Consider the following 12,504-nt stretch of genomic DNA (forward strand, 5'->3'; position numbering starts at 1 on the left):
GTCGAGAGCGATGAAGGGCTTGGCCACGGCGGGGCGCATCATGGCGTCGATTGAGACAGCAGTGTTGTCCGGCTTGTCGAGCATGGCGCGTGGGGCGGCAGGAGGCCTATCACCAATAAGAGGTGGCCCACCTCAACTACGCAGTTGATTCTCATCTCCACGGAACATCACGTCCAGGCCGCACGCAGGAGCGGACACTCTAACATGCATACAACATATTACACACTCACAGGAAAAATCGAAAGAAAGAAAAATCATAGTTAACACACATTAACATGTACGCACGCACACACACACAAGAAAGCCAGAAAATAAACATGCTCGCATGTGTCGTCAACAGAAAGAAACTTACACAGAGAGAACATGTGGAAACAAAATTAAGATAGTGTCGAAACATGGTAGCTTATGTGCACTTTTAACCAATGGTCCTCGGCATAGTAACACGACATGACGACGTTCCAGGTGGTTAGAGGCGCGACGTTTACGAACCTCAGGGGTTTCGAGTCTGTACCGCTGTTAGTGCTGTCCTAAGTGGCGTCTAGTCTGACCAGTCAGCTATACTGTGAGCCAGTGATCATATAATCACCACAACTCATATTTAGCGACCGTATTGAGCATATTCTGAAGTCCAGTTATCGTATTGTGCTTTGACCTCAACTTCAATGACCATAATTGTATTTATCTCCATGAAGAAAATAAGAGACAAAGACCCATATCACTGAACCCGTTCATGATCAAATCCTTGTATACACAGCGAATGATACTGACACATGAGATAGGAGGCGGCAGAGTTCCACCCAATTATACAGTTCCCGTAAATAACAAATCAAACTCCACAGCTGCCCCAAAATAAAACCACCCCGAAACCAATGACAGTTCTTGTTCAACCCGCCAGCACACAGCCTCAATGAAAACTGAAATGGAGCAGCAGCAAGGATAACAAAAAAAGGGCTCAACCCCCAGCACCTGGAAATAAACCGACGCATGCAGGGTCTTGCACAACGGCTAGCCGTCGAAGTTTTGACCATGAGAAACCCTTACAAAACAGTCCGATAATGGATGCAGGACAATGCAAGTATGGAAAAGGAAACATGAAATAAACAAGCTACATACTCTCGAAAAAGAAATTAACAAGCTACCAGCTCGTGAGGGACATGTCCAACTTGGACCTCCTGAGCAGTGCAAAATTATCCCGTGACAGTGCACGCGAGCCCCTTATGCATAACGGATCCATAAGCAACCAGGACTTGTAACCATACGACCAAAGTTTGATGCATGCAATGGAGGCAAGGGAAAGCGATAGCACACCCAGACCGTAGGGCATGCAAGCCACGCCAACGAACCATCGGCATGGCACCCAACCATAGAAGCTCATCTCACCCCCAATAAGAAATTGAAGGTTCTAGATGCCTTTAGCAAAGTTAGCAGGCAGCCAACTTAACCCTCTTTTCCACACAAGTGAAAAAGGCTGGGCTGACACATGTACTGATGCATGAGTTAGTGAGGACCCTTCGACACTCCTGTTAGGATGGTGGACTTCCCCAAAGATACGATGCAACCTGCAACCGAAGACCCAGACTCGACACGTGGATGGATGCATGTGCAGACTCGACACCAATGCCACGTCAACCTGAAACTGCACGGCTGATTGCAATCCTTGCCCAGTCAGCTGATTCTTTGACCAGAGGATCATCAGATGATAAACACTCATCCAAAAATTCCTTGCTTGAGGTCGATTGATTGATCAAGGGACCAACATGAACACCCAATGTGTCTGCCAGATCTCCCAAGACACCTATTGCAGTCTTCATCACAGAATCATCCCTGAAACAGTAAGAGATCATTTTAGAAAATTATCGTGCTTAACTATGAGCCGCACTAAGCTGAAATATTGGTCAATTGTTGCAATAACACTTCACTGTCCGTGTTCATGGTCGCTAAAAAAAGAGTGGGGTTGACTGGCCAGGAGGCTTAAGGGGGAGAGATTCGATTCTGGCAATAGTGTAAGGTGTGCGTAAGTGTGTGGACACACTATCATTACTGGGTGTGGTCTTTTCCATCATAGTGGCAATTCAAGTGCAAACAACATACATTTCATAGAACAACAAAAGTGACGAAACTTAGTGCACAGTAAGAAATCGCAAATTAGAATCTAACGCCTATTGGTAAATGCAATCTAAAGTAGCAGATCATAATCAGAAGTTCACCAACACAAAAATTTGCTAGGCTTAGCTCTTAATTACTAAATCACCTCAAATGCATCCAGAAAAATATTGTTAGAACAGGCCTGTAACGGACTATATGGCTATAACACTTGTCAGGTATACCCTCATTTTGGGAGAAAATTGCTTATGTATCATTGCAAGAACTCCTATTTTCATCATATGCCTACGACGAACACTATTCATTCTATCTGATTCATCTCTTCGTTATTTTTCTTCACTCGTTGGCTAGGTGTTAGTGAGTTTTGCCCTGGTTTAGCAGTGTTGCTGATGCATGCATGTGTTGCTTAGGCGGCGCTGCTGCCACCATGGGTATTTTACAGAGAAGCAGCCTTACATTGCAGGTACCCGTGCAGGAACACCGAGCCAGACAAGGCATATCCATGTTGACTCATGGCCAGTTAGGCAATTAAGTGAAAGGGTTGACACGATAACAAAAGCACACCAACAGCCCACTAATGGCGGTAGCAATTCATGAAGTTTCGGAATTGAGTAGTGCAGAATGAATCGGGAATCTTTTAGCGGCATATGACAAAACTTGTAGTTATTCAGTACTCCTTCCCTAAGATATAACTTATATTTAACCAAGTTTATATGGAAAAAAAATCCACATCTATATTACCAAATCATATATAACTTATGTTTTGGAAGGAGGGAATAGCATATAAGAAATTACATGTTTCCAGAAACTAGCTTGATTGAGTTAAAGCCATAATTGTCAATTTTCCAGTACTTTGGCCCTTTTATATTTTTTAAGCAGCTTAGGCATTTGCCTTCCATACAGGAAAAATGTCTAATTTTTGTTATCTATGTGTTTGCATGATCAGTTTCCAGCTTTGAGCATCCGGAAAGCAGGAAATATTCATGTAAATAAGTGAGATATTAAGGAAACAGAAGGTATTCTAGACGACTTACATATCCTTGCCATTATGAAGAGCGTCAAGGAACTGAAGAATATGTGGGGCATACGGCATCAGTAACTGCATCTTAGGGGAACCCTTGAATCCTTGAAGAATGCCAGAGTAGGCCTCCAAGATGCCATTCCTTAATTGATTGGTGTAGTCGAGCATTTCCTCATCAGCTGAAGTTGCATGCGCCGACAAATCTGCTGCACTTTGTAGCATGGGCATCGCATAGATCAAATACTTATCGAAGTTCTCCCCAATTGCCAGTGCAATATCACCAAAGCACGAGAATATAGGTGGTTTTACAGATCTGTGTAACTGATTGCTGGAAAGATCTTTCAGGAGCTGGGTCATGATGCCGTCACAGTAAGGTAAAATTTTGTCCTCCAGTGCCCTGCACAGGTCACCCACAACACCCACTGTAATAGCACATACCTGATACTCTTCAAAGTTCTGAAGTCCCATTTCCAAGTACTGGTAGAATTGTGCCATGTACTTTGCGAAGTTTGAACCGGCTGCATATGCCAATGCACCAATAGCAAGCATAGCCTCCTCATGCACCGTGGCATTTCGACAAGCAAAAACTCTCAAAAATAGATCCATCATCTGATCCGCATACTGCAAGAAGGCAAACTTTGTTGACTCCATCCCTCCCAACTTCTGGATAATGACCTGCAAGCAACCACAGAGAAGGCCCTGCAGATCGCTCCGCTTCTCCCTCTCGTCAGTTGACAACTTTCCTGCTTCAAGTGTCTGATGGAGTTCCATCATAATCACTGGTATCAACTGCAAAACAATAGGAGCTGTCTCCTCGGTGGAGCACCTGACAACTTCATTTAGAGTTTCATAAGCTGCGGTACGCAGCCTGGATTCTCCAGCATCTTCTCTGTGACTGGTCACAATAAGGCTCTGAATAATATCTTGGAAGAAAGGGGCTAATGGTGACACCGATCCAGCATCCACATAGCCTTGTGCAAGGAAATAGAGTGCCCCACATGCCTTTTCTGCCACATTTGGGACATCCTTCATGCTTTGAAGTAGCACAGTAAGTATTTGCTGGCAGTTCTCAGCTGTAATAACAGGAGCAGTTTCAAGCGCAGAACCATGAAGAAACTCAAATATTCTTCCGAGGGTCCAAGCAGTGGTGTCCTTCACATGGTTATTTGGGTCCTTCAACAACGCAGACAACATAAAATTCAAGGCTACGTTAACTAGAGGGGCCAGTTTATCAGCTGATGGACCCTCCAGAATGGATCCAAAAGCATATGTTGCAGCCTCTCTTTGCCTCCATTCAGGTTTCGTTATGTTCTCCTCAACAAAAGGCATCACAAGAGGAACAACATCATCACCAACAGTCCTCGCCACCAGGCCCAAACAAGTACCACCAGCCATTGCAAGGTTCCAAGCACCTTCATCCAAGTCTTGGTCTTCCTCCTGCTTGAGGAGGGTCTCCAGCAGCATTGGCACTAAAGCAGGAAGAGCTTGCTTGATAAAATAGTAGCAAGGAACATCAGAATCAGCTGTAAACTCACTACTGTGCTCATCCAAAATGTCGATTTCCTCATCGCATATGGAGCTCCAAAATTCAATGGCCTGAAGTGCAACTGACTCCTCGTCTCCTCTCACGGCCTTTGCAGTAATATTAAATATGTCCTGCATGTATGTGGCCAGCTTATCGTAATAAGTCGATGAAATAGCCACCAAACACTCAAAGGCAGCCTGTCTTATCTTCACCTTTGCTGACTGTGTTGCTTCGCATACGACTCTCATGATATAATCACGCTCCATGTCATTGGAGAAGTTAACCTGAGCAAAGCCCAATGCATTATACAATGCCCGTGTGGCTGCAAGTCTCACTTCAGAGTTCCCTTCAAAAGCATTCATACCCTGAACAACAGCTGTAAGTATCTTGTTGACTTGGTCTTGGTCAACAGCTTCTGGAGAAACTTCCTCACATAAATAGCCAAGTGTCTCGAGCGTCGCCTGCTTGACATTAGGCTGGACCTGATGTATGTTTGAGAGCAATGATCCTATAAGCTCAGGCCATTGCTTCTGAGGGATCTCAATGCCAGCAATCTTTGCGATGACTTGAGAAGATGTAGATCTGGCACTTGCAACAGGAGATGAGAGAGTTTGCAGCAGCAACGCTTTAATTTGTGCCTTGACACCAGAATCCAGTGCCAGCCATCTCTGGAAAAGTTCACTCTTCCTGTGCTGCTCCTTTGCATCCAGTGCATTCTTAAGGATCAAGCCAGCCAACCTGCGGCTCTCTTCAGGTTTCTCGTTATTGGCCAACTCACTTGAGAGGGAGAGCAAGAAACCTGGGAGGTTTTGCTCCTGAAACTGCTTGAGGCTTTCTTCAGCATGCTTCCTAATCGAGCCATCAGCAGATTGCGCACTCAAGAGTATTTGAGTAACATCCAACGACATGTTGACTGTGTAAAACCAAAATAGAGGAATCAGATATACTTCATGACATAAGAACTCCATGCATCATCAAAGAGATACAGCTCCTCTCAGATGTAAATTACACAAGGCACAGTAGACCTGTGTTGTGTAAAACCAAACAATGCACTAAAATCTTATAAAATGGTAATGAGATACACGGTCCGCATACAGGAAAATCACTAATCTTTCAATTCCATCTCAACAAAAACATATCAGCTAGAAAGAATCTGTTCATGGCATCATAATTTACAGGTGAAAACAGCGACGAATTAGCACCATATAAATTGATTCTTACGAGCAAACAGAATATCAAACAACATTTAATCAAGAAACTACCAACTACAATGAGGTATGATTACATAGAATTTTGTAGTACAAGTTTCTTAAATGAGGCAATCATTAATTGCACAGAATTTTGTAGAAGTAACCAACTACACAGAGGAAAGACAACCTTATAAGCAAGAAAATAATCAGTGAACATCAATCCCAAAATCTAAACAGCTGTATAAAATCTGACGTGGACATAATGCCATTGCCATATTACTTCTTAGCTCAAGGAGGATACAAATATCTGGGGAGCAACCTCATTTTAAATGGAAAACGGGTCCTTGAGTAACACCTAAAGCCTCTGCTGACAAGAACTTTATTATACACCAGTTCCCTGAGAGTACTATTTTACTTCTACCGTTGAAGTAGCCATTTACTCCTGTGTATGTAGACCGCTTATGCATAGTGCGTGGATACTGCAAGCTACGGCGAGAAATATACACCATTCAACCATGAATACCCCACCAAAATATAGCAAAAGGAGCTCTCAACCGAATCTAGGGTTCACAAATTCAACATGTGTACCAAATCCACCTTAACACAGAGCAAATTACAACAGATCTGCCTGGTAGTTCGGCGACAACAGAAGAACAGAACACGGATAGAGATGTGGAGAGAGGCGATGAGCTTCTGCGTCCTACCTTCTAGCGCCCTACTGAGAAGGGGAGGTAGTCGGCGACGAGGGGCGGGGTGGGGCTGGCCGGCGCGGGGGACCTCAGACGGCGACGGTAGCGTCAAGGAGTTGTGGTGGTAGCTGGCCGAATCGGATACGGAGGCAGCTCGTCGGTTGGGCGGATTCCACGACGAGGGGGGCGGCCGTGGCGGCGGGGAGGGAGGGAGGCGGCGGCGGCGGCGGCGGAGAGGAAATCAAATAATGCGGGGAAAAGAAAGGAAAAGGGCATCTTTGGTTGATGTGCGGGAGATGCGAGGACGGTCGTGAGGGGCAGCCGTATGATCTTTGATGGACGGTATTGATGGAAGACGGTTTGACTATGTCTGTATTTCGGATTCGGAAGAAACTTTGCAAAATTGTGTGTTTCAAAGGACAGAGAAGATGAGATTTAGAGACCAGAGTTGCTTTTAATAAGGCTATGCTAGGGAAACAAATTTAGAGGCTGATCTTGGAGCAGGAAAGTTTAGGTGCTAGATTGTTGAGGAGTATAAAAACTTTTTGGATAAACACATATTGAATGCTAAGTTAAGACTTGGCTCGTCAATTACTTGACAAAGTGTAATGATAGGGTTGCATACGTTTAACAAGAGAGGAATCTAGCGAGTGGGAGATGGACGACAAATTGATGTATGGAAAGATGCATTGATCTTGTTAGTTCAATTTCTAAAAGATAGATGTGAATCGTAAGGTCAGTGAATTAATTGGCCCAACCACAATGAGTAGGAGCGTCGAACTTGTTAGATCAATTTCTGGAAGATAGATATGCAATAGATTGTGCCTATCCCGCTCAGTCAAAACCGCGACGGACTCCATAGCCTGGAGGGTAACTAAATATTGTAAAAAAAAATCTATTCGTTTCGTGTATCACATGGATATCGGAAACAATAGCTTGTGTCGTGCGTGTAATATACATGGATATAAAGCACACATTATTCCTTTTATGAGGGAGCTAAGGAGTTATGGAGAAAAGTATATTTGTATGAAGTTATACAGGAAGCATGTGCGGTAGATAGACCGGGAGTGTTGTGTTGGACTTTTTGGCTGCTCGCAAATTTGCAAGGCAGGTAGAAGCACCAATTGCATATTGTCGGTGTACTAAGATTTGGATCCTTAGTACCCCAGACTTATGCACAGGTAATAGCAGACTTCCCGACGGTTAGGCTTGCTGGAGGACAACTAAAAACAAATTCAAGACCAGATTACCAAGATACGAAGAAGACCTCCAGTCAGGTGATCGGAAGAGTACAGAAGATCAAGGCTGAAGTTGCCGGCAAACTAGAGAAGACCTGGCAAGCTCCGAACCCGGCAAGAATCCCCACTACCTTGCCACCGCTCCACCTCATCGACCAGGTTGTCACTTGTCGTATAGGTGTCAAGCGGGCAGGTAGTTAGGTGAGGCTTGTCTGGGCACGTGTCAGCTCGCCGCCGAAGACACAACTTTAATGACACCCGTCCCAGGATCGTGTCAAGATGAGAAGAGGTAGATGGGCGAAAGACACATAAGGAGAGACACTCTTACCGGCGAGCTTCATCAACATGACACCTCACGGCGCAATTAATGCTTTTGTCCTAACCCGCCAGAGTTAGGTATTTGGCACTATAGCCACTATTCACCTCTTGTAATTACCATTTTGCCACTATGGTGACCCCTTAGCCTATAAAAGGAGACACATGGCTACCTTTACAAAGGTCGACACTTTGCACAAACACGCGCGTAGCTGCATTTCCCGCGCAATCTTGCCGGAATTGCGCTCCCTTGTACTTGTGCTCACACATTCAATGCCAAAGCAGGAGTAGGGTTTTACGCTTCACAGCGGCCCGAACCTGCCTAAACCGTGTGTGTTCTTGCTAGTTCTGCTCTTTGTGCTTGTTGATCTCCCAGTCGAACTGCAAAAGGGATCTTTCTGGTCCCATAGATCACCGTATGCACGACATCTTTGGCGCCTAGGTGTCGGTGTCAAAACCGGCGGATCTCGGGTGGGGGGTCCCGAGCCGCGGATCTAGGATCAATGGTGAACAAGGGACGAAGGACACGATGTTTACCCAGGTTCGGGCCCTCTCTAAGAGGTAAAACCCTACATCATGCTTGATTATATTGAAGTGTAAAGGATGATTACAGAGTTGATCTACCACGAGATAAGATAAATTATACCCTAGGCGAGTAGGGTGATGGTTGTTGTTCTAGCCTCTACGGACTAAAACCCTCTGGTTTATATAGACACCAGGGGTACTAGGGTTACACATGGTCAGTTACAACAAGGGAATATACATGTTGAATCTTCTATCTTGACCTGGAGGACACACCAAGACTTCGAGGGTTTCTTGTTCAGACACAGAGTCACCTTGTAGCTCGGCCTTGTGATAGTCATATAGCGGCCCACCTGTCCGGCCCACAAGAGGTAGGCTGGCAGCCCGAGGACCCCCTAGTCCAGGACTCCCTCAGTAGCCCCGAACTAGCCTCCAACGCCGGTGCATCATAACTTTTGCATCTGTAGTCTCTGGCTTACGGGCGAGTTCTCCTCCACCTATGTGTTTGGAGCAATCTCCTTTGGCCGAGCTTCTAAAAGCTACTCGTCCAAGTTTGGCTATGTGCCCAATCAGGTTGTATCCGGAATCTAAATTATTGATATTTGCTTAGCCTCGAAGGCCAACCGCTCAAGTGTGAATAGTGCCTTCGCCTGACAACCTTCAGAAAAAGGTTGCGGCCGGTCACAAACGTCGAACCATTGTGAACACTCGATGCGCGGTTCGGGGCAGCTCCTCCATTGGCACGTCTCATCAAGGTGGGGATCATGCCCCATTTTTAAGGGATATGATCAATGATTTTGATTATCCCACTCACGCATAATGTCACGATTAAACCGGGAAGCGGTGAGGCCCGCGGCGCGGTTAAAGAACTCTTGGTATCGGGGCAGCTTATAAAAGGGAAACGACCACAACTATTCCCGCACGCTTTCTCCTTCCTCTCGCCACTACTTTTTCCAATCTACAGAGCTCCAACGCCCTATGCCATTGTTCCTCAAGAAATCCCTTCAAGCCACTCCCTCAATTCGGCCATGGCCGGATCCGGTGCCAAAGGCAAGTGGGAGGCCTCCACCATCACCAATGAAAATATCAAGGATCTGAAGCGTGCCGGCTACCTCCGGCCAGCGTCGTTCACCGGGCCACGGAGGAGGGCCAGGCCATGCCCACGCCTCGACCAGGCGAGAGGGTGGTGTTCATGTTGGGGAACGTAGTAATTTCAAAAAAATTCCTACGCACACGCAAGATCATGGTGATGCATAGCAACGAGAAGGGAGAGTGTTGTCCACGTACCCTCATTGACCGTAAGCGGAAGCGTTATGACAACGCGGTTGATGTAGTCGTACGTCTTAACGATCGACCAATCCTAGTACTGAAAGTACGACACCTCCGCGATCTGCACATGTTCGGCTCGGTGACGCCCCACGAACTCACGATCTAGCAGAGTGTCGAGGGAGAGCTTCGTCAGCACGACAGCGTGATGATGGTGATGATGAAGCTACCGGCGCAGGGCTTCGCCTAAGCACTGCGACGATATGACCGAGGTGGATTATGGTGGAGGGGGGCACCGCACACGGCTAAGAGATCAATGATCAACTTGTGTGTCTATGGGGTGCCCCCCTCCCCCGTATATAAAGGAGTGGAGGAGGGGGAGGGCCGGCCCTCTATGGCGCGCCTTGGAGGAGTACTACTCCCATCGGGAGTAGGATCCCCCCCTTCCCTAGTTGGACTAGGAGAGAAGGAAGGGGGAGAGAGGGAGGAAGGAAAGGGGGCGCCCCCCTTCCTAGTCCAATTCGGACCAGAGGGGGAGGGAGCGCGCGGCCTTCCCTGGCTGCCCCTCTCTCTCTCTCCACTAAAGCCCATTAGGGCCCATATACTCCCCGGGGGGGGGGGTCCGGTAACCCCTCGGTACTCCGGTATATGCCCGAACTCTCTCGAAACCTTTCCGATGTCCAAACATAGTCATCCAATATATCGATATTTATATCTCGACCATTTCAAGACTCCTCGTCATGTCCGTGATCATATCCGAGACTCCGAACTACCTTCGGTACATCAAAACACATAAACTCATAATACCGATTATCACCGAATGTTAAGCATGCGGACCCTACGGATTCGAGAACTATGTAGACATGACCGAGACACGTCTCTGGTCAATAACCAATAGCGGAACCTGGATGCTCATATTGGCTCCCACATATTCTACGATGATCTTTATCGGTCAAACCGCATAACAACATACGTTGTTCCCTTTGTCATCGGTATGTTACTTGCCCGAGATTCGATCATCGGTATCTCAATACCTAGTTCAATCTCGTTACCGGCAAGTCTCTTTACTCGTTCCGTAATGCATCACCCCGCAACTAACTCATTAGTCACATTGCTTGCAAGGCTTATAGTGATGTGCATTACCAAGAGGGCCCAGAGATACCTCTCCGACAATCGGAGTGACAAATCCTAATCTCGATCTATGACAACTCAACAAGTACCATCGGAGACACCTGTAGAGCACATTTATAATCACCCAGTTACGTTGTGACATTTGGTAGCACACAAAGTGTTCCTCCGGTATTCGGGAGTTGCATAATCTCATAGTCATAGGAACATGTATAAGTCATGAAGAAAGCAATAGCAATATACTAAACGATCAAGTGCTAAGCTAATGGAATGGGTCTTGTCCATCACATCATTCTCCTAATGATGTGATCCCGTTCATCAAATGACAACACATGTCTATGGTTAGGAAACATAACCATCTTTGATAAACGAGCTAGTCAAGTAGAGGCATACTAGGGACACTTTGTTTTGTCTATGTATTCACACATGTACTAAGTTTCAGGTTAATACAATTCTAGCATGAATAAAAGACATTTATCATGAAATAAGGAAATAAATAATAACTTTATTATTGCCTCTAGGGCATATTTCCTTCAGTCTCCCACTTGCACTAGAGTCAATAATCTAGTTCACATCGCCATCTGATTTAACACCAATAGTTCACATCACCATGTGATTAACACCCATAGTTCACATCACCATGTGACCAACACTCAAAGGATTTACTAGAGTCAGTAATCTAGTTCACATCGCCATGTGATTAGCACCTAAAGAGTACTAAGGTGTGATCATCTTTTGCTTGTGAGAGAAGTTTAGTCAACGGGTCTGCCAAATTCAGATCTGTATGTATTTTGCAAATTTCTATGTCTACAGTGCTCTGCACGGAGCTACTTTAGCTAATTGCTCGCACTTTCAATATGTATCCGGATTGTGACTTAGAGTCATTTAGATCAGTGTCAAAGCTTGCATCGACGTAACTCTTTATGATGAACTCTTTATTACCTCCATAACCGAGAAATATTTCCTTAGTCCTCTAAGGATAATTTTGGCCGCTGTCCAGTGATCTACTCCTAGATCAAAATTGTACTCCCTTGCCAAACTCAGTGTAGGGTATACAATAGATCTGGTACACAACATGGCATACTTTATAGAACCTATGGATGAGGCATAGGGAATGACTTTCATTCTCTTTCTATCTTCTGCCGTGGTCGGGCTTTGAGTCTTACTCAATTTCACACCTTGCAATACAAGCAAGAACTCCTTCTTTGACTGTTCCATTTTGAACTACTCTCAAAAAAATTCAAGGTATGTACTCATTGAAAAAACTTATCAAGCGTCTTGATCTATCTCTATAGATCTTGATGCTCAATATGTAAGCAGCTTCATCGAGGGCTTTCTTTGAAAAACTCCTTTTAAACACTCCTTTTATGCTTTCTAGAAAATTCTAAATCATTTCCGATCAACAATATGTCATTCACATATACTTATCAGAAAGGTTGTAGTGCTCCCACTCACTCTCTTGTAAATACAGGCTTCATTGCAAGTCTGTATAAAACTATATGCTTTG

At 45.3% G+C, this 12,504-nt stretch overlaps 1 protein-coding gene across 1 annotated transcript; it reads right to left on the bottom strand.

The window, feature by feature from the left end:
* Positions 1-696: 696 nt before the first annotated feature.
* On the bottom strand, positions 697-6,770 carry LOC119307738 (importin subunit beta-1-like). The gene is made up of 3 exons (XM_037583820.1): positions 6,544-6,770; positions 3,138-5,562; positions 697-1,824 (listed from the first exon to the last, which is right to left on the bottom strand). Exons 2-3 carry the CDS (start codon positions 5,555-5,557, stop codon positions 1,626-1,628), a joined length of 2,619 nt encoding a protein of 872 aa, XP_037439717.1. The 5' UTR covers positions 5,558-5,562; positions 6,544-6,770; the 3' UTR covers positions 697-1,625.
* Between the last annotated feature and the right edge of the window lie 5,734 nt (positions 6,771-12,504).

The sequence above is a fragment of the Triticum dicoccoides genome, chromosome 5B (assembly GCF_002162155.2).
Source record: "Triticum dicoccoides isolate Atlit2015 ecotype Zavitan chromosome 5B, WEW_v2.0, whole genome shotgun sequence".
Taxonomy (NCBI): domain Eukaryota; kingdom Viridiplantae; phylum Streptophyta; class Magnoliopsida; order Poales; family Poaceae; genus Triticum; species Triticum dicoccoides.

Excerpts from the sequence above, each read along its gene's own strand:
- LOC119307738 (XM_037583820.1), bottom strand. The coding sequence starts at position 5,557 with ATGTCGTTGGATGTTACTCAAATACTCTTGAGTGCGCAATCTGCTGAT. Across the intron at positions 1,825-3,137 it reads CTTCATAATGGCAAGGATAT|GGATGATTCTGTGATGAAGA; the intron begins GTAAGTCGTCTA and ends TTACTGTTTCAG.